This window comes from Nerophis ophidion, linkage group LG08, assembly GCF_033978795.1.
Source record: "Nerophis ophidion isolate RoL-2023_Sa linkage group LG08, RoL_Noph_v1.0, whole genome shotgun sequence".
In the NCBI taxonomy this organism is placed as follows: domain Eukaryota; kingdom Metazoa; phylum Chordata; class Actinopteri; order Syngnathiformes; family Syngnathidae; genus Nerophis; species Nerophis ophidion.
The window spans coordinates 11,077,706-11,099,673 of record NC_084618.1 but is presented as its reverse complement, the minus strand read 5'-3'; the positions used below and the strand labels follow the sequence as shown (position 1 = coordinate 11,099,673).

Below are 21,968 nucleotides of genomic sequence, written 5' to 3'. Positions count from 1 at the left end.
TGAGGAGGCCATTTTTTATATATATACATATATATATATATATATATATGTGTGTATATATATAAATGTGTGTATATGTATGTATGTATATATATACATATATATGTATGTATATATGTATATATATACTGTATGTATATATATATATGTATATATTTATATATATTTATATATATATATATGTATATATATATATATATATATTTGATTACATGTTTGTATAAATATACCTATATACATTTATAAATATATATATTTACATATGTATACAAACATATATATATATATATATATACACACCTACATATATATATGTAGGTATATATATATATATATATATATATATATATATATACGTTTTTATATTTATCCATCCATCCATCCTTTTTCTACCGCTTATTCCCTTCAGGGTCGTGGGGGGCGCTGGAGCCTATCTCAGCTACAATTGGGTGGAAGGTGTACACCCTGGACAAGTCGCCACATCATCACATATTTATGTATACAAATATATGTTTATATAAATATACATATATATTTATATATACATATATGTGTGTATATATACACACATGTGTTTATATATATATATATATACATATACGTGTATATATACACATATATATTTTTTTAAATATACATATATATGTGTATGTATGTATATATGTATATATATATGTATGTGTATATATATATATATATATATATATATATGTCAAAGAAAACCATTGTTTTTCTTATGCCAAACATATGCAACATTTTCCCCCATTTTTTTTTTCACAAACTAGAATATTTGATGTGAAGTCATCCATAACGACATTTAATGCATCATTATTGTTGAGCAATGACAGTTAAAAAAAAAGAAATAGCACTAAAATAAAATTATTGGGTTTCACTCATGAAAGTGTTAAAATAAGTCTTACTTTTTTTTTTCAACGCTTAAGTCAACTTCAGATGTGTTCGTTAATTATCATTTTTTATAGTTTAAAATATTTTTTTGTCTGTTTTATGCCATTTTTCTTACAACAAACAGTTTTCTTATATGTCAAAAACACAACATATGCAACATTTACCCAAAAAGTATTACAAAGTGCAATATTTGATGTGAACTAATTGAAGCCTTCAATCATTCACAACAACATTGATTTTGATCCATTATTATGTTTTGAACAATAATGGAAGCTTTGTGTCGTTGGAGTCAACATTGCAATTCCAAATGTTTAGACTTCGGACAAGAATGCTGACGTGTGAGAATGATTTGAGCTGAAAGCCTCCTCCCTCTCGCCGTGTGTCCCCTCAGGCAGCTGCCTCATGCTCCTGAGAACCCTGCGGCCGTGCTGAGCGCCTCCGAGCGCCGCGCCATCGACCTGACCTGGGCCAAGGCCTTCGACGGCAACAGCCCGCTCATCCGCTACATCGTGGAGGTCTCGGAAAACAGTAGGTTGACCAGGGCCACGCACTGGCACGTTCACATTAATGCTAAAGTCCGCTTCCTGGCTACGGCAACACAACTAGGACAAACTCAATTGAACGCATGCTTGCAAATGACACTCAGAAGAGTGAGAGAACAAGAGGAATAGTCTCAAGGTGTCCACACCGTCACAACTTGATCGATACCGTTCTAACATTCCACACCACTAAATAGGTCAAAAGTATCGTAATGGTATCAGTAGTTGTCATGTCAATATTGGTGTTGTATCATACGTGAAAAAGTTGAAACAAAAATGAAACACATTCTTCAAGTACAATCAGACAAAACTAACAATATACAATATTTTTTGTGTGATTTCTGATCGTTTGTGAGGGCACCAAGGGGACTTCTAAGTTAAGTTAAAGTACCAATGATAGTCACACACACACTGGGTGTGGCAAATTTATTCTCCGCATCACCCTTGATCACCACCTGGGAGGTGAGGGGAGCAGTGAGCAGCAGCATTGGTTGCGCCCGGTAATAATTTTTGGTGATTCAACCCCCAATTCCAACCTTTGATGCTGAGTGCCAAGCAGGAAGGTAAAGGCTCCCATTTTTTATAGTCTTTGGTATGACTCAGCCGGGGGTTTAACTCAAGTACAATATGCAAGATATTATTCGTGATTTCTGATCGTTTGTGGGGGCACCAATGGGACTTATAAATTAAGGTAAAGTACCAATGATTGTCACACAACCACTAGGTGTGGCAAAATTATTCTCTGCATTAGACCCATCACCCTTGATCACCCCCTGGGAGGTGAGGGGAGCAGTGAGCAGCAGCTGTGGCCGCACCCAGGAATCATTTATGGTGATTTAACCCCCAATTCCAACCTTTGATGCTGAGTGTCAAGCAGGGATGTAATGGCTCCCATTTTTATAGTCTTTGGTATGACTCGGCCGGGGTTTAAACTCACGTACAATATACAATATTTTATTTGTGGTTTCTGATCGTTTGTGAGGGCACCAAGAGGACTTCTAAGTTAAGTTAAAGTACCAATGATTGTCACACACATACACTAGGTGTGGCAAAATTATTCTCTGCATTCGACCCATCACCCTTGATCACCCCCTGGGAGGTCAGGGGAGTAATGAGCAGCAGCTGTGGCCGCACCCAGGAATCATTTTTGGGCGATTTAACCCCCAATTCCAACCCTTTATCCTGAGTGTCAAGCAGGGATGTAATGGCTCCCATTTTTATAGTCTTTGGTATGACTCGGCCGGGGTTTAAACTCACGTACAATATACAATATTTTTTGGGTGATTTCTGATCATTTGTGAGGGCACCAAGGAGACTTCTAAGTTAAGTTAAAGTATCAAGGATTGTCACACACACACTAGGTGTGGTGAAATTATTCTCTGTATTTGACCCATCACCCTTGATCACCCCCTGGGAGGTGAGGGGAGCAGTGAGCAACAGCTGTGGCCGTACCCAGGAATCATTTTTGGGCGATTTAACCCCCAATTCAAACCCTTGATGCTGAGTGTCAAGCAGGGAGGTAATGGCGCCCATTTTTATAGTTTTTGGGATGACAATACAATATACAAGATTTTATTTGTGATTTCTGATCGTTTGTGAGGGCACCAAGGGGACTTCTAAGTTAAGTTAAAGTACCAATGATAGTCACACACACACTAGGTGTGGCAAAATTATTCTCCGCATCACCCTTGATCACCCCCTGGGAGGTGAGGGGAGCAGTGAGCAGCAGCATTGGTTGCGCCCGGTAATAATTTTTGGTGATTCAACCCCCAATTCCAACCTTTGATGCTGAGTGCCGAGCAGGGAGGTAAAGGCTCCCATTTTTTATAGTCTTTGGTATGACTCAGCCGGGGGTTTAACTCAAGTACAATATGCAAGATATTATTCGTGATTTCTGATCGTTTGTGAGGGCACCAATGGGACTTCTAAGTTAAGGTAAAGTACCAATGATTGTCACACAACCACTAGGTGTGGCAAAATTATTCTCTGCATTAGACCCATCACCCTTGATCACCCCCTGGGAGGTGAGGGGAGCAGTGAGCAGCAGCGGTGGCCGCACCCGGGAATAATTTTTGGCGATTTGAACCCCAATTCCAACCCTTGATACTGAGTGTCAAGCAGGGAGGTAAAGGCTCTCATTTTTATAGTCTTTGGTAGGATTTGGCCGGTGGTTTGTACAATATACACAATTTTTTTGTGATTTCTGATCGTTTGTGAGGGCGCCAAGGGGACTTCTGAGTTCAGCGTCACTAAAATATGGACTTTTGTCCAGGCAGGAACCAGTTATTCATGTTCATATTGTTTCCTATGAAGGAATTTGCTTCACTATACCAACTTCTCTATTTAGGTTCCACCGTGCTCGCACTCGCAACTTTTTACGGCCCCCTACGGTGGACCATTTTGCGGTCGTACGCCATAAAAAAGAAATACATAGAGTGGATTCTTGGTATGGGTGCTCCACTCGGTGTTATGTTCTAAAATATCATAAAAGCGGGTCTGGTGTCATCACCCAACAAGAGACAAACAGGAAGTTGAAGAAGAATTTAAGATCAACAGGCGTCGTTAGCGGAGTCTGCTTATTTACACGTGGCGTTCCACATCAAGCGTGTCTGATGCTCCTCTGCGTGCTAAAAGCCGTCAGTCAGAGGAGAGCTCCTGAATATTCCCCGTGATGTGACGGAGATGTGCGAGTTTCAACAAGTCCTCCATCATGTCGTCACCAAAGTCAAATTGTTTGCTTTAAAGCCGGCGTGTCAAACTTATTTTCATTGAGGGCCACATGGCAGTTATGGCTGCCGCTTTTATCACTTTTATCTATAAAACATGTGTATAATTGTCTATGTTAGGGTTGTACGGTATACCAGTACTAGTATAGTATCGCAATTCTAATGAACATATTGACATCTATTAAACAGACAAAGAAGCAAGGAATTTCACAGAGACAGAATTAAATTTAGCTCAATTGAGGAGAAACATGTAGACCTGTACCCTTGTACAGTGTCCCACCACGCTCTGACGAAAGATTGTACGCCTCCTTTTTTATTTGGACTTTCCCTGATTACATGGCAACAGCTATTTCAAAAGGAAGGGGGTCGTAAACAGCCGCTGCCTTTGGTCACAAAACAGTTCAAAGAAAAAGGTGCCTGGAGGGGGGTCACTATACCTTTTTTGTCCTGTGGATTACAATACATCAAAGAAACTGACACCTTCAATTCGCTTCCCATCCTACACATTAAGCACCACATGGCAGTTTACAGTGAATAATATACAATATGTAAATATAAAAAACGTGTGTATAATTGTCTATGTTAGGGTTGTACGTTATACCAGTACTAGTATAGTACCGCGATTCTAATAAACATATTTATTACTGTCACGTTCAAACACTGATGACATCTATTAAACAGACAAAGAAGCAAGGAATTTAACAGAGACAGAATTAAATTAAAGCTGCAAGCAGCGTTGGTCTAAGTCAGACCTACATAGAGGTATTTGTTTCATGTCTCTACGGCATTCCTAACAGAAGTTACAAGCAGTTTTGTCTGGGTTTTTTCCTCCGGGGCGCTGGAGCCCAATTTTGACTTTTGGGGTTTGTTTTTTTATTAGATGGCAATTTTCGCCAGTCCTGATGTGTGTGTAAAATTTGGTGAGTTTTGAAGCATGTTAAGGGGGTCAAATTACAGATCAGCGTTTCTGGATGTTGTTGATAAATGGCTTTCGCTTTGCATAGTAGAGCTTTAACTTGCACTTTGAAGCATTTTAAGGGGGTCAAATTACAGCTCAAAGAGGCAAAAATGACTTTTTTTTAGGAAACTTTGCGCAGGGGTTCTTTGAAGGCGCGTAAAATCAAAACCGGAGCAGTAATCAAAACTTTGTTGGATGGTTTTAATCAAAAGGGTTCAATCTCTCTCCTGTGCGAGTTTGAAGTCGAAACGACAAACGCACTCGGAGGAGTTTACGTTTGAAAAAGGTGACGGGTTTTTACAAAACTTTTATTTTGAAGGGGTAATTTTTTTACTTCCTGTTGATTTTTGCCGAAGGATGTCAATCATCTAAATGTAGGTCTAAGTGAGACGTACATAGAAGTTTTTGTTTCATGTCTTTCCTGCATTCCTACTGGAAGTTACAAGCAATTTTGTTTGTGTTTTCTTCCTAGGAGCAGTTTTTGCTTTGTTTTATTCAAAAATTGCGCTAGAGCGCATTTTTTAATTTTCGGGTTTAGTTTTTTCATTAGATCGCAATTTCTGCCAGTACTGATGTGTGTGCCAAGTTTGGTGAGTTTTGAAGCATTTTAACAGAGTCAAATTACAGTTCAAAGAGGCAAAAATAGCATTTTTTGCGAAAATTTTGTATTGAAGGGGTTTTTGCTAACTTTTTGTTGATTTTTGCCCGAGAAAGTAAAATTATGAATTGTAGGTCCAAGTCAGTTCTACATAGAAGTTTTTGTTTCATGTCTCTACGACATTCCTAACGGAAGTTATGAGCAGTCTGTTGTCGTTTTTTTTTCCTAGGGGGCGCTAGCGCGCAATTTTCATTTTTGGGGTTTGGTTACTTAATAACTTGGGAAGGTTTGCCACACCGACATGTGTGTCAAATTTGGTGAGTTTTGAAGCATGTTGAGGGGGTCAAATTAGGCTGCGAAGGTGCGGAATAATAATAAAACACAACAGTTTCAATAGGGTCCTTGGCCCATTGCAAAAGGACTTCTGTGGAGTCCTTTTGCAATGGGCCAAGGACCCTAATTTGGCTCAATTGAGGAGAAACATGTAGACCTGTACCCTTGTACAGTGTCCCACCAAACTCTGACGAAAGATTGTGCGCCTCCTTTTTTATTTGGACTTTCCCTGATTTCATTGCAACAGCTGTTTCGAAAGGAAGGGGGTCGTAAACAGCCGCTGCCTTTGGTCACAAAATAGTTTAAAAAAAAAGGTGCCAAATGGGGGTCTGGCCCTGCTTCCCCCCTGCTTTGTAGATCTCGGGTCAAGACAAAATCTTCCTGTGGATTACAATACATCAAAGAAACCGACACCTTCATGTCGCTTCCCATCCTACACAGTGGAGTTCTACAAGCTTTTGCCTGGGAGGATCAAAGACAGCTTTTGTCGTCTAGTTTTGTGATAACTTAGATACAATTATTCTAAAAAGTACCGGTCCAATATTTTTAGTTAAAATGAAGACAATAATGTAATTTTTTGTGGTGCTCTTTATTTTGAAAAGTATGGAAAAGTAGCGCCTGGAACTGACATTTGTCAATAAAGTACTTCATATTTTCTCACTAAATGTAATTGTTTCATTTTGACAGAAAAAATATATGTACTGCTTGAAATTGCATACTTTTTCAACTTTAATAGTATCTGATATTGCAACAAATATTTCAGTATATTATTATACTTTTTTGTAAAAATAAAAATGCTTAACTTTATAGCAAACTCCCCATCAAAAATGACAATACATTCTACGTTGTTTTTTTTACAGCATATTACTGTCAATTGAAAAAAAACAATTGTTTTTTGTGTTAAAATTCTGTTGACTGAGCTGCCAGTTTTTGACTGTAAAGTCTAGGGTTGTTTTTTTTTACTGTACATTTGTTTTTACAGTAGACAAACTGGCAGCTAAGTTGCCAGAAGAAAAAAAATGCTTATGCAGTTTTTCCATCAAAAATATTATGTTCATCCGTCCATTTTCTTCCGCTTATCCGAGGTCGGGTCGCGGGGGCAACAGCCTAAGCAGGGAAACCCAGACTTCCCTCTCCCCAGCCACTTCGTCTAGCTCTTCCCGGGGGATCCCGAGACGTTCCAAGGCCGGCCAGGAGACATAGTCTTCCCAACGTGTCCTGGGTGTCCTACCGGTCAGACGGGACCTAAACACCTCCCTAGGGAGGCGTTCGGGTGGCATCCTGACCAGATGCCCGGAGCCAGATCGGCGGAGGAAACTCATTCCGGCCGCTTGTACCCGTGATCTTGTCATTTCGGTCATGACCCAAAGATCATGACCATAGGTGAGGATGGGAACGTAGATTGATTGGTAAATTGAGAGCTTTCCCTTCCGGCTCAGCTCCTTCTTCAACACAACGGATCGGTACAACGTCCGCATTACTGAAGACGCCGCACCAATCCGCCGGTCAATCTCACCATCCACTCTTCCCTCACTCGTGAACAAGACTCCTAGGTACTTGAACTCCTCCACTTGGGGCAGGGTCTCCTCCCCAACCCGGAGATGGCATTCCACCCTTTTCCGGGCGAGAACCATGGACTAAGACTTGGAGGTGCTGACTCCCATCCCAGTCGCTCAAACTCTGTTGCGAACCGATCCAGTGAGAGCTGAAGATCCTGGCCGGATGAAGCCATCACATCATCTGCAAAAAGCAGAGACCTAATCCTGCAGCCACCAAACCGGATCCCCTCAACGCCCTGACTGCGCCTAGAATTTCTGCCCATAAAAGTTACGAACAAATAGGGTGACAAAGGGCAGCTTTGGCGGAGTCAAAGCCTCACTGGAAACGTGTCCGACTATAGCATGTCATCAAATTAAGAGACACATATTTACTTGTGACAAGCACCCCTCCTTTACATCAAAACACAGACAATACATGCTCTTGTTCACAACAACAAAACAACCATGATTTTAACACACACACACACACACACACACACACACACACACACACACACACACACACACACACACACACACACACACAAACACCTACAAAGCCACTATTTAAGTTCAATTGAGAATGAAGAGTCGTCTGTTAGACCAGGGGTCGGGAACCTTTTTGTCTGAGAGAGCCATGAAAGCCAAATATTTCAAAATGTATTTCCGTGAGAGCCATATCATATTTTTTAACCCTGAATACAACTAAATGTGTGCATTTTAAAGTAAGACCGACATTTTTAGAGTACAATAAGTCTCTTATTCTTTTTAATAATATTGTTATTCTGAAGCTAACCAATAATAAATAAAATGTCATGTCTGTTGATCATGTTTTTGTTTGGCCATGTGCTGTTTGTCCTTTGGACTCTTTAAGTTCCTGTTTTTTTTCCACTCCTTTGTCTGGTTTCCTTGGTTACTCATTTTGTCCACCTGTCTCTGGTGGACAAAATGCCCGCTCACCTGCTTCCCGAGCACTAATCAGAGGCAGTATTTAAGCTCGTTTTTGCCAGTCAGTCGCCCTGGCGTCGATGTGATCTTTTTCTTGCTCTGCGCTGACTTGTTTCATGCCTTGTCATGGTTTTGTGCTTCATGCCATGCCAAGTCAATCAATCAATCAATGTTTATTTATATAGCCCCAAATCACAAATGTCTCAAAGGACTGCACAAATCATTACGACTACAACATCCTCGGAAGAACCCACAAAAGGGCAAGGAAAACTCACACCCAGTGGGCAGGGAGAATTCATATTCAGTGGGACGCCAGTGACAATGCTGACTATGAGAAACCTTGGAGAGGACCTCACATGTGGGCGACCCCCCCCCTCTAGGGGACCGAAAGCAATGGATGTCGAGCGGGTCTAACATGATACTGTGAAAGTTCAATCCATAGTGGCTCCAAGACAGCAGTGAGAGTCCCGTCCACAGGACAAGTAAGTTTCGTTTGATTTATGTTCATAGTCTGTTTATGCGTTAGCTTTGTTCTTTAGCCCAAGTTGTGCCTCCACTGTGAGCGATTTTTGTTTGTATCTTTTTTTAGTTTAAATTAAGTCATGTTTTTACCTGAATGCCATGTCCCGAGTAGTCCGTCTTTATATATTTATACTTTATATATTTATTTTTGAGTTTTCCTTGCCCTTATGTGGGCCTACCGAGGATGTCGTAGTGGTTTGTGCAGCCCTTTGAGACACTAGTGATTCAGGGCTATATAAGTAAACATTGATTGATTGATTGATTTATACGAAAAGGCTGATTGTGCAAAAGAGGTTTTACGCATTTTATAACGACTCGCCGCACATACTCATACCAAAAAAAGAAAAACGTTAAAAAGCGTAGTAAAAGAGCATATAGGTGGAACTCTAATAACACAAAGACGCCAAACAAGCTGTGTGTTTTTTTTTTTGGTATACTCACAAAATAATAATGAATCCAAATCAATGTTGTGGTGAAGTTTTCAAAGCTCAAATGACTTCACATCGGGGGCGGCATGGCTCGGTTGGTAAAGCGGCCGTGCCAGCAACTCGAGGGTTGCAGGTTCGATCCCCGCTTCCGCCATCCTAGTCACTGCCGTTGTGTCCTTGGGCAAGACACTTTACCCACTTGCTCCCAGTGCCACCCACACTGGTTTAAATGTAACTTAGATATTGGGTTTCACTATGTAGTGAATTATATTTATATAGCGCTTTTCTCTAGTGACTCAAAGCGCTTTTACACAGTGAAACCCAATCAATCAATCAATGTTTATTTATATAGCCCCAAATCACAAATGTCTCAAAGGACTGCACAAATCATTACGACTACAACATCCTCGGAAGAACCCACAAAAGGGCAAGGAAAACTCACACCCAGTGGGCAGGGAGAATTCACATCCAGTGGGACGCCAGTGACAATGCTGACTATGAGAAACCTTGGAGAGAACCTCAGATGTGGGCAACCCCCCCCCCCCCCATCTAGGGGACCGAAAGCAATGGATGTCGAGCGGGTCTAACATGATACTGTGAAAGTTCAATCCATAGTGGCTCCAACACAGCCGCGAGAGTTCAGTTCAAGCGGATCCGAGACAGCAGCGAGGAAACCATCCCAAGCGGAGGCGGATCAGCAGCGTAGAGATGTCCCCAACCGATACACAGGCGAGCGGTCCATCCTGGGTCTCGACTCTGGACAGCCAGTACTTCATCCATGGTCATCGGACCGCACCCCCTCCACAAGGGAGGGGGGGGACATAGGAGAAAGAAAAGAAGCGGCAGATCAACTAATCTAATCAATATCCAAGTTACATTTAAACCAGTGTGGGTGGCACTGGGAGCAGGCGGGTAAAGTGTCTTGCCCAAGGACACAACGGCAGTGACTAGGATGGCGGAAGCGGGGATCGAACCTGCAACCCTCAAGTTGCTGGCACGGCCACTCTACCAACCGAGCGCTATATAAATATAATTCACTTCATCAAATATTCCAATTTAAAATAAGATTTAACCCCTAAGAGAGTAGGCGTGTCCGGGGGAGCAGAATGCAGACTTACCCTATTTAACTTATGGAACATATTATGAAAAAAAAACTAATTTTACTTACCACATTGTTCTATATTTTTTGTGTTTTTTTTTTTCTTACTTTACTCTTATTTTATTTGTATTTATTTGCAGACGCTCCCTGGGCCATCCTCCTGGCCAACATCGAACCCGAGTCGTCGGCGGTGACGGTCAACGGCCTGATCCCGGCACGCTCCTACCAGTTCCGGCTGTGCGCCGTCAACGACGTGGGCAAGGGACAGTTCAGCAAGGAGACGGAGCGGTGAGACACCACCACCACGGTTCCATACCTAGCTCCGATTTAAGATCTCGGTGCGGCTTGTAAAAACCCCAAAACCAGTGAAGTTAAATGGTAAATAAAAGAGAATACAATCCTTTTCATTGTATATTCAATTAAATAGACTGCAAAGACAAGATATTTACTGTTCACACTGAAAAACGTTGTTATTTTTTCAAAAAAGCTGGCACAAGTGGCAAAAAAGACTGAGGAAGTTGAGGAATGCTCATCAAACACTTATTTGGAACACCCCCACAGGTGTGTAGGCTAATTGGGAACAGGTGGGTGCCATGATTGGGTTTAAAAGCAGCTTCCGTGAAATGCGCACTCGTTCACAAACAAGGACGGGGCGAGGGTCGCCACTTTGTCAACAAATGCCTGAGCAAACTGTTTAAGAACAACACTGTAGATGGATTTCACCATCTACAGTCTGTACTATCACCTAAAGGTTCAGAGAATCTGGAGAAATCACTGCACGTAAGCCATTATATTAAGCACTTTGGATCCCTCAGGCGGTATTGCATCAAAAACCAACATCAGTGTGTAAAGGATATCACCACATGGGCTCAGGAACACTTCAGAAAAAAACACTGTCAGTAACTACGGTCGGTTGCTACATCTGTAAGTGCAAGTTAAAAAACTCTTACTATGCAAAAACAAAACCATTTATCAACAACACCCAGAAACGCCGCCAGCTTCGAGCTCATCTAAGATGGACTGATGCAATTGCGGTCTGAAGAGTCAACATTTCAAACTGTTTTTGGAAACTGTGGATGGTGTGTCGCTACATTTGTAAGTGCAAAACTCTACTATGCAAAGCCAAAGCCATTTATCAACAACACCCAGAAACGCCGCCAGCTTCGAGCTCATCTAAGATGGACTGATGCAATTGCGGTCTGACGAGTCAACATTTCAAACTGTTTTTGGAAACTGTGGATGTTGTGTCGCTACATTTGTAAGTGCAAAACTCTACTATGCAAAGCCAAAGCCATTTTATCAACAACACCCAGAAACGCCGCCGGCTTCGCTGGGGCCCGAGCTCGTTTAAGATGGACTGATGCAAAGTGGAAAAGTGTTCTGTGGTCTGACGAGTCCACATATCAAATTGTTTTTGGAAACTGGACGTCAAAGAGGAGAAGAACCATCCGGATTGTTGTAGGCGCAAAGTGTGAAAGGCGGCATGTGTGATGGTATGGGGGTGTATTAGTGGCCAAAGCATGGGTAACTTACACATCTGTGAAGGAACCAAAGGTACATACAGGTTTTGGAGCAACATATGTCACCATCCAAGCAACGTTATCAAGGACGCCCCTGCTTATTTCAGCAAGACAATGCCAAGCTTACGTAGTAAAATAGTACGGGTACTAGACTGGCTTGCCTGAAGTCCGGACATTGAAAATGCGTGAAGGCTAAAATATGAGACAGTAGACTATTGAACAACTTAAACTGTACATCAAGCAAGAATGGGAAATAATTCCACTTCAAAAATGTGTCTCCTCAGTTCCCAAACCTTTACTGAGTGTTGTTAAAAGGAAAGGCCATGTAACACACTGGTAAAAATGCCTTTTTTTGCAATGTGTTGCTGCCATTAAATTCCAAGTTCATGATTATTTGCAAAGTTTCTCAGTGTGAACATGAAATATCTTGCTTTTGCAGTCTATTCAATTAAGTTGAAAATGATTTTCAAATCATTGTATTCTCTTTTTATTTAGCTTTTACACAAGGTGACAACTTGACGCCAGCAGGCTTTAAGAACACGTCTAACAACTTCCTCAGGAAAGGAACATGACATGTCAATACGTTGTTTGAGGGCGCTCGTGAAGCCTGTTTCCATGGAAACATCTAAAAACAAAATAAGCGACAACAAATAAGAATGATAATGAAAACATTAATTTCAGTAACATTTGTAGTATTTTATTGTATTCTCTAATTTGTAAATAATCAGATTGAATTATGAATTTTTTTTTTGCATTTGATTTCCATCCATTCATTTTCTACCGCTTGTCCCTTTCGGGGTAATGGGGGTGCTGGAGCCTATCCTAGCTGTATTCAGGCAGAAGTTGCATTAGATTTGCTTTAATAATTTAATATTTGTATTACTTGAAATGATGTTAGATGCCGTATATGCTGGTTATCTTTCTCTGTATTTTATAAAATACTTCAAAAAAGCAACATGTAGAAAATGCATGTAATAAAATAAGGTAATAATCCAAAAAATAATTATAGTTTTTTTATCAAAAATATACTTGATAGTATTTATAGCTTGTATTGAATCACCTGACTAGTATTTAATTAGATAGCAATTTTACTTATATATGCTTTCTGGCTAATTTTATTGTATTTGCATAGCTGCATAGCTCGGTTGGTAGAGTGGCCGTGCCAGCAACTTGAGGGTTGCAGGTCCGATTCCCGCTTCCGCCATCCTAGTTACTGCCGTTGTGTCCTTGGGCAAGACACTTTACCCACCTGCTCCCAGTGCCACCCACACTGCTTTAAATGTAACTTAGATATTGGGTTTCACTATGTAAAGTGCTTTGAGTCACTAGAGAAAAGCACTATATAAATATAATTCACTTCACTTCACCTCACTATTTTAGTTTCATTCTTTTAAAGGGGAACATTATCAGCAGACCTATGTAAGCGTCAATATATACCTTGATGGTGCAGAAAAAAGACCATCTATTTTTTTAACCGATTTCCGAACTCTGAATGGGTGAATTTTGACGAATTAAACGCCTTTCTGTTTATCGCGCTGGAGGCGATGACGTCAGAATGTGACGTAGCCGAGGTAACACACCCGACATTTTCATTTTCAACACATTACAAACACCGGGTCTCAGCTATGTTATTTTCCGTTTTTTTTTTACTATTTTTTGGAACCTTGGAGACATCATGCCTCGACGGTGTGTTGTCGGAGGGTGTAACAACACTAACATGGAGGGATTCAAGTTGCACCACTGGCCCGAAGATACGAAAGTGTCTGCCGCCAGACCCCCATTGAATGTGCCAGAGTGTCTCCACATTTTACCGGCGATGCTAAGACATGGCACAGAGATGTATGGATAACCTGCAGATGCATTTGCAACGATAGTCAACGAAATCACAAAGGTGAGTTTTGTTGATGTTGACTGCCAGCTAATCGATGCTAACATGCTATTTACCGGCGGTGCTAAAGCAGACATGGCACAGAGATGTATGGATAACCTGCAGATGCATTTGCAACTATATTACGTTTCCTTCCACCCACATTTGATGCGAAACAAACACTTACCAATCGACGGATTTAAGTTGCTCCAGTGTCAAAAGATGCGAAAGTCCTGATCGTTTGGTCCGCACATTTTACCGGTGATGCTAACGCAGCTATTCGGCCATGCTATGGCTATGAATTCTCTCAATAGCTTCAGTTTCTTCTTCAATATTTTCATACTCCAACCATCTGTTTCAATACATGCGTAATCTGTTGAATCGCTTAAATCGCTGAAATCCGAGTTTGAATCCGAGCTAATGTCGCTATATCTTGCTGTGGTATTCCCATTGTTTGTTTACATTGGCAGCACTGTGTGACGTCACAGGGAAATGGATAGTGGTTTCGAAGATAGCGAAAATAAGGCACTTTAAAACTTTATTTAGGGATATTCCGAGACCGGTAAAATTTTGAAAAAAACTTCAAAAAATACAACAAGCCACTGGGAACTGATTTTTATTGTTTTTAACCCTTTTGAAATTGTGATATTGTTCCCCTTTAACATTTTAAATTGTATAATACATGTTGAATTAAAATATGAACCATATGTGATGTAATGCATTTTTTCTTAATTTTATAATGTATTTGTTTAAACTTTCTGTGTATCATTTTAAAAATGACCTAATATTTGTTGTTATTTTGAATAGTAATAATAAAAATATCAATATGGTATTTGTCATACAAATTCACATAAGATAAATGTATTTAGTATTTTATTGTGTTTTCTTACTTGTAAATATCAATCCATCCAATCCATTTTTTTACCGCTTGTCCCTTTTTGGCGTTGCAGGGGCTGCTGGGGTAAATAATTAGATAGTATTTTTTTGCATCATATTTGCTTTTTTTTTCTCGAAACATTTTAAGAAAAACAATAATATACAAAAAAATGCATACCATAAATCTAGATAATAATGATAAAATGTTATCCATCCATTTTCTACCGCTTATTCCCTTTTGGGGTCGCGGGGGGCGCTGGCGCCTATCTCAGCTACAATCGGGCGGAAGGCATGGTACACCCTGGACAAGTCGCCATATTTTATTAAAAAATAATTTAAAAAAAGTATTATATTAGATATCAATTTTACATACCATATTTTCTGGACAATAGAGCGCACCGGAAAATAAGCCAAACCCACAACGCCGCAGATATAAACGTTGTAAAATGGGTTATTTACACATAAATGTTTTGTAAATGTTTATTTACATACATTAATTGTTTCAAAATGGTGTCTGTGAAACAGCAGTAAAACGGCTGATTAAACAAAACAGAAGTCATGGTCATGGACGAGCTAGCCGCGGAAGCTAGCTCTCCAATCAGTTAAACAGACTCAATAACTCCACGGTGACGTTTTGGTGAATTTACGAAACCAAAACAATACAAAAACAATGTTATTGTAAGTTAATAATACTAACACAGACACTTGTAAACGTGTTTGCATATCCAATAATGCTAACGACGCTAGCTTGATTACGTTACGGTACAAATATGCATGAAAACACTCCTGCAGACATCACACATGGGACGGTTTAGTAAGTAAGAACTGTTTTAGTTATATTGTAAAACGTACAAACGCTGCTTGGAGTGATGGGTGAATAATACGTACGAGTAGAAACGCTATGGACGGCTAGAAAACTGAACGACACTCCGGTTAAAAAAGACGGTGTCTGTTTACATTAGCACAGGGGTTTCAAAGTCAGTTTAGCTGAGCATGGAAGAAAATGTGTGCACACGTGGGCCGGACTATTTAAATAATGGCATTAAAACAAAAAAATACATAAAGACAAGCCAAATATTTTTCTTTGTCTTATATTGGCCAAAAATAGAACAAAGAGATTCTGAAAATATTACAATAAAAATATTTAAAAAAAAGAATGCCACCCGAACGCCTCCCTAGGGAGGTGTTTAGGGCATATCCAGACCGGTAGGAGGCCACGGGGAAGACCCAGGACACGTTGGGAAGACTATGTCTCCCGGCTGGCCTGGGAACGCCTCAGGATCCACCGGGAGGAGCTGGACCAAGTGTCTAGGGACAGGGAAGTCTGGGCTTCTCTGCTTAGGCTGCTGCCCCCGTGACCCACGAGAAAATGGATGGATGGATATAGAAAAAAAAAGTTTAGATCCATGAATGAAATCCATCAGAATGATAACTTTCCAAGTTAATTTGGCAGACACTGCTAACAGTTAGCATGTGCCAACGACCAAGTTACACGACCCTGGGGTATTTGACGTGACAGATCCGGGGATTCGAACCTGCGGCCAACCGTCCGAACCAGGCCAAAGCAGCTCAGGAAACGTCTCGAAGCTTCAACCCATGTGTTTGTCCCTCCTGTGTAGCGTGGCGCTCCCAGAGGAGCCCCCCAGCGCCCCGCCCCAGAACGTCATCGCCAGCGGGCGCACCAACCAGTCCATCATGATCCAGTGGCAGCCGCCGCCCGAGAGCCACCAGAACGGCATCCTCAGGGGCTACAGCGTCAGGTGAGACCACCTGTTGGACTTTTAGCAACGCCTGTTTGTTCGTTTTAAGCTCAATTAAACGCGGTGAGGAACCTTGAAAAAAAACAAACCTCACAGCTGGAAGCTAAAAGTTCCGGCAGAAGAAAAGACGGTGATTATATTTTTATGTGCGCTCCTCATAAAGTCCTGTTTGTTTCCCTCGAGCACTGGGATGTCAAAGTAGTCTCCATCGAGGGCCGCTTGTAACAGTGAAGAATGCAGGAATTTGATGTCATTCTTCACATTGTTTTAAGTCCATTTTACAGTAAAAACTTGACATGTGCAACATTTTACTGTAAAATATAGCGTTGTTTTTTTTTTAACAACATTTTACAGTGAAAGGAAAAACAGTATTACTGTTTTGTTTTGTTTTTTAGGGAAAATATGGCAGTTTAGTTGCCAGAATGTTTGTGGTAAATTGACTTTGCGTTTTAAAACATGGTATTGTTGATGGAAAAACTGTACAAGTCTTTTGTTTTTTTTATTCTGGTAATTTAGCTGCCAGTTTTTCTGCCATAAAAACAAATCTTTCCATTTGTAGTACTACACCGTTACAAACAACAACCCTACATTTTAGGGACGGCGTGGCGCAGTGGATGTGTGACCGTGCGCAACCCGAGCGTCCCTGGTTCAATTCCCACCTAGTACCAACCTCGTCACGTCCGTTGTGTCCTGAGCAAGACACTTCACCCTTGCTCCTGATGGGTGCTGGTTGGCGCCTTGCATGGCAGCTCCCTCCATCAGTGTGTGAATGTGTATGTGAATGGGTAAATGTGGAAGTAGTGTCAAAGCGCTTTGAGTACCTTGAAGGTAGAAAAGCGCTATACAAGTACAACCCATTTATTTTACAGTCTAAAACTGGCAGCTCAGTCAACAGAATTTGAACGCAAAAATCTGGAGTTGTTTTTTTATTTTGAATTTACAGTAACCCTAACACTAATCTTAACCCTTACAACAACCCTGATCAAATCCTTACCCCTAATCTAATCCTTACCCCAACCCCAACCGAACCCCAACCCTAAACCCTAATCCTTACCCCTAAACTAACACTAAACCCCAACCCTTGCCCCTATCCTCACCCTAAACCCCAACCCTAACCCTTACCCCAACCCTAGTCTAACCCTAAACCCTTACCCCTAACCTAACTCTTACCCCTAACCTAACCCTAACTCTAAAATCCAACCCTAACTCTAAACCACAATCCTAACCTTTACCCCAAACTTGACCCTAAACCCTTACCCCTAGCCTAACCTTTACCCCTAACCTAACCCTTACCCCAACCCTAACCTAACTCTAAACCCCAACCCTAACCTAACCTTAACTCGAAATCCCAATCCTTACCCTAACTCGAAACCCCAGCCATAACCCTTACCCCAACCCTAACCTAACCCTAACTCTAAACCACAATCCTAACCTTTACCCCAAACCTAACTCTAAACCCTAACCCTTACCCTTACCCTAACCTAACCCTAAAACCCAACCCTTACTCTAAACCACAATCCTAACCTTTTACCCCAAACCTAACCCTAAGCCCTTACCCCTAGCTGAACCCTTACCCCAACCCTAACCTAACCTAAACTCTAAATCCCAATCCTTACCCTAACTCGAAACCCCAGCTCTAACCCTTACCCCAACCTTAACCTAACCCTAAATCTAAAACCCAACCCTAACCCTAACTCTAAACCCCAACCCTATCCTTTACCCCAACCCTAGCCTAACCCTAACATAAAATGTATTTTCCTTTTTATCAATTTGATGGGTAGTTTGTTGTAAAGTTAAGTATTTTAATTAATTTTTAGTTCGACAAAAACATGTTTGTGAAGTATGATAATAGAGCAGGGGTAGGGAACCTATGGCTCTAGAGCCAGATGCGGCTCTTTTGATGACTGCATCTGGCTCTCAGATAAATCTTAGCTGACATTGCTTAACTTGATAAGTAATTAATAATTCCGCTGGTTATCACGATGTTAAAAATAAAGTTCAAAATATAAACCATGTTCATGCATTTTAATCCATCCATCTGTTTTCTACCGCACCTGTTCAAAAAATAATGTTATTAAAAATAATTAAATACTTTTTACACTCTAAAAATGTTGGTCTTACTTAAAAAAATGCACGCATTTAGTTGTATTTAGTGTTACAAAATATGATATGGCTCTCACGGAAATACATTTTGAAATATTTGGCTTTCATGGCTCTCTCAGCCAAAAAGGTTCCCGACCCCTGTAATAGACTGCACTAGATGATTTCTGATCGTTTGTGAGGGCACCGAGGGGACTTCTAAGTTAAGTTAAAGTTAAAGTACCAATGATTGTCACACACACACGCTCGGTGTGGCGAAATTATTCTCTGCATTTGACCCACCCCCCTTGTTCACCCCCTGGGAGGTGAGGGGAGCAGTGAGCAGCAGCAGTGGCCGCGCCCGGGAATCATTTTTGGTGATTTAACCTCCAATTCCAACCCTTGATGCTGAGTGCCAAGCAGGGAGGTAATGGCTCCCATTTTTATAGACTCTGCCTGGGTTTGAACTCACAACCTATATCATTCCCAGGTGTTTGTGTGAAATTAGACCCCTGTGCTCCAGCAGGAAGTGTGCTATTCTGCACCTGCACCAGCTGTTGTGTTATTGTCCTTGTGGTGATTGAAGGTACCGCCTGACCGGGCTGCCCGTGGACTACCAGCTGAAGAACATCTCCAGCCCGGAGGTGACCAACCTGCTGCTGGAGGACCTGATCATCTGGACCAACTACGAGATCGAGGTGGCGGCCTACAACGGGGCCGGCCTGGGGGTCTTCAGCCACAAGGTGACGGAGTGGACCCTGCAGGGAGGTGAGAGCCGCACTTTCCTGTCCCCTTCCGCCCGGACTCTCCCGTCCTTAAATCCACACGTCCTGTCCTTTTTAAGTCCCGACCGTCGCCCCCGGCAACGTGCAGGCGGAGCCCGTCAACTCCACCGCCATCCGCTTCACGTGGACGGCGCCCAACCCGCAGTTCATCAACGGCATCAACCAGGGCTACAAGGTTCTGCTGTGGCAGCTTGGCAATGAGAAAGGAGGGTCAGAGAAACATGTCCTCCATCTTCCCCCGCAGCTGCTGGCCTGGGAGCCGGGCAAAGACCGGGGCGTCGCCGTGGTGACCACGCGGCCCAACTTCCAGGACAGCGTGCACGTGGCCTACGTGACGGGCCTGAAGAAGTTCAGCGAGTACTTCACCTCGGCGCTGTGCTTCACCACGCCGGGCGAGGGCCCCCGCAGCCCCCCCAAGCTGCTGAGGACGCACGAGGACAGTAAGTCATGTGACTTCTCGCCAAGCCGCGCCCGCTCTAACGTCCTTCGTGTGCAGCGCCCGGCGCCGTGGGACACCTGAGCTTCACCGAGATCCTGGACACCTCGCTCAAAGTCAGCTGGAGCGAACCTAGCGAGAAGAACGGCGTTCTCACAGGTACACGCACACACCTGAACCTCACAGGTACACGCACACACCTGAACCTCACAGGTACACACACACACCTGAACCTCACAGGTACACGCACACACCTGAACTTCACAGGTACACACACACACCTGAACCTCACAGGTACACGCACACACCTGAACGATGCACACACCTGAACCTCACAGGTACACATACACACCTGAACCTCACGGGTACACGCACACACCTGAACTTCACAGGTACACACACACACACACACCTGAACCTCACAGGTACACGCACACACCTGAACTTCACAGGTACACACACACACCTGAACCTCACAGGTACACGCACACACCTGAACGATGCACACACCTGAACCTCACAGGTACACACACACACCTGAACCTCACAGGTACACGCACACACCTGAACCTCACAGGTACACACACACACCTGAACCTCACAGGTACACGCACACACCTGAACGATGCACACACCTGAACCTCACAGGTACACATACACACCTGAGCCTCACAGGTACACGCACACACCTGAACTTCACAGGTACACACACACACCTGAACCTCACAGGTACACGCACACACCTGAACGATGCACACACCTGAACCTCACAGGTACACACACACACCTGAACCTCACAGGTACACGCACACACCTGAACCTCACAGGTACACACACACACCTGAACCTCACAGGTACACGCACACACCTGAACGATGCACACACCTGAACCTCACAGGTACACATACACACCTGAGCCTCACAGGTACACGCACACACCTGAACTTCACAGGTACACACACACACCTGAACCTCACAGGTACACGCACACACCTGAACGATGCACACACCTGAACCTCACAGGTACACGCACACACCTGAACCTCACAGGTACACGCACACACCTGAACCTCACAGGTGCACGCACACACCTGAACCTCACAGGTGCACGCACACACCTGAACCTCACAGGTACACGCACACACCTGAACCTCACAGGTACACACAAACACACACCTGAACCTCACAGGTACACACAAACACACACCTGAACCTCACAGGTACACGCACACACCTAAACCTCACAGGTACACGCACACACCTGAACGTCACAGGTACACACACACACCTGAACGATGCACACACCTGAACCTCACAGGTACACGCACACACCTGAACCTCACAGGTACACGCACACACCTGAACCTCACAGGTACACACACACCTGAACCTCACAGGTACACGCACACACCTGAACGTCACAGGTACACGCACACACCTGAACCTCACAGGTATACGCACACACCTGAACCTCACAGGTACATGAACACACCTGAACGTCACAGGTACACACACACACCTGAACGATGCACACACCTGAACCTCACAGGTACACGAACACACCTGAACGTCACAGGTACACACACACACCTAAACGATGCACACACCTGAACCTCACAGGTACACGCACACACCTGAACCTCACAGGTACACGAACACACCTGAACCTCACAGGTACACACACACACCTGAACCTCACAGGTACATGCACACACCTGAACCTCACAGGTACACACACACACCTGAACGATGCACACACCTGAACCTCACAGGTACACACACACACCTGAACGATGCACACACCTGAACCTCACAGGTACACGCACACACCTGAACCTCACAGGTACACGAACACACCTGAACCTCACAGGTACACACACACACCTGAACCTCACAGGTACACGCACACACCTGAACAATGCACACACCTGAACCTCACAGGTACACACACACACCTGAACCTCACAGGTACACGAACACACCTGAATGTCACAGGTACACACACACACCTGAATGATGCACACACCTGAACCTCACAGGTACACGCACA

General features: G+C 42.8%; 1 protein-coding gene across 1 annotated transcript in view; it reads left to right on the top strand.

The window, feature by feature from the left end:
- The window catches only part of sdk2b (sidekick cell adhesion molecule 2b), a 653,132-nt gene that overhangs the window by 533,992 nt on the left and 97,172 nt on the right, over positions 1-21,968 (top strand). The window contains 7 exon segments of the mRNA XM_061907681.1: positions 1,298-1,434; positions 10,736-10,883; positions 16,478-16,618; positions 19,284-19,465; positions 19,542-19,657; positions 19,727-19,922; positions 19,979-20,077. Coding sequence (XP_061763665.1) covers positions 1,298-1,434; positions 10,736-10,883; positions 16,478-16,618; positions 19,284-19,465; positions 19,542-19,657; positions 19,727-19,922; positions 19,979-20,077 — 1,019 coding nt within the window.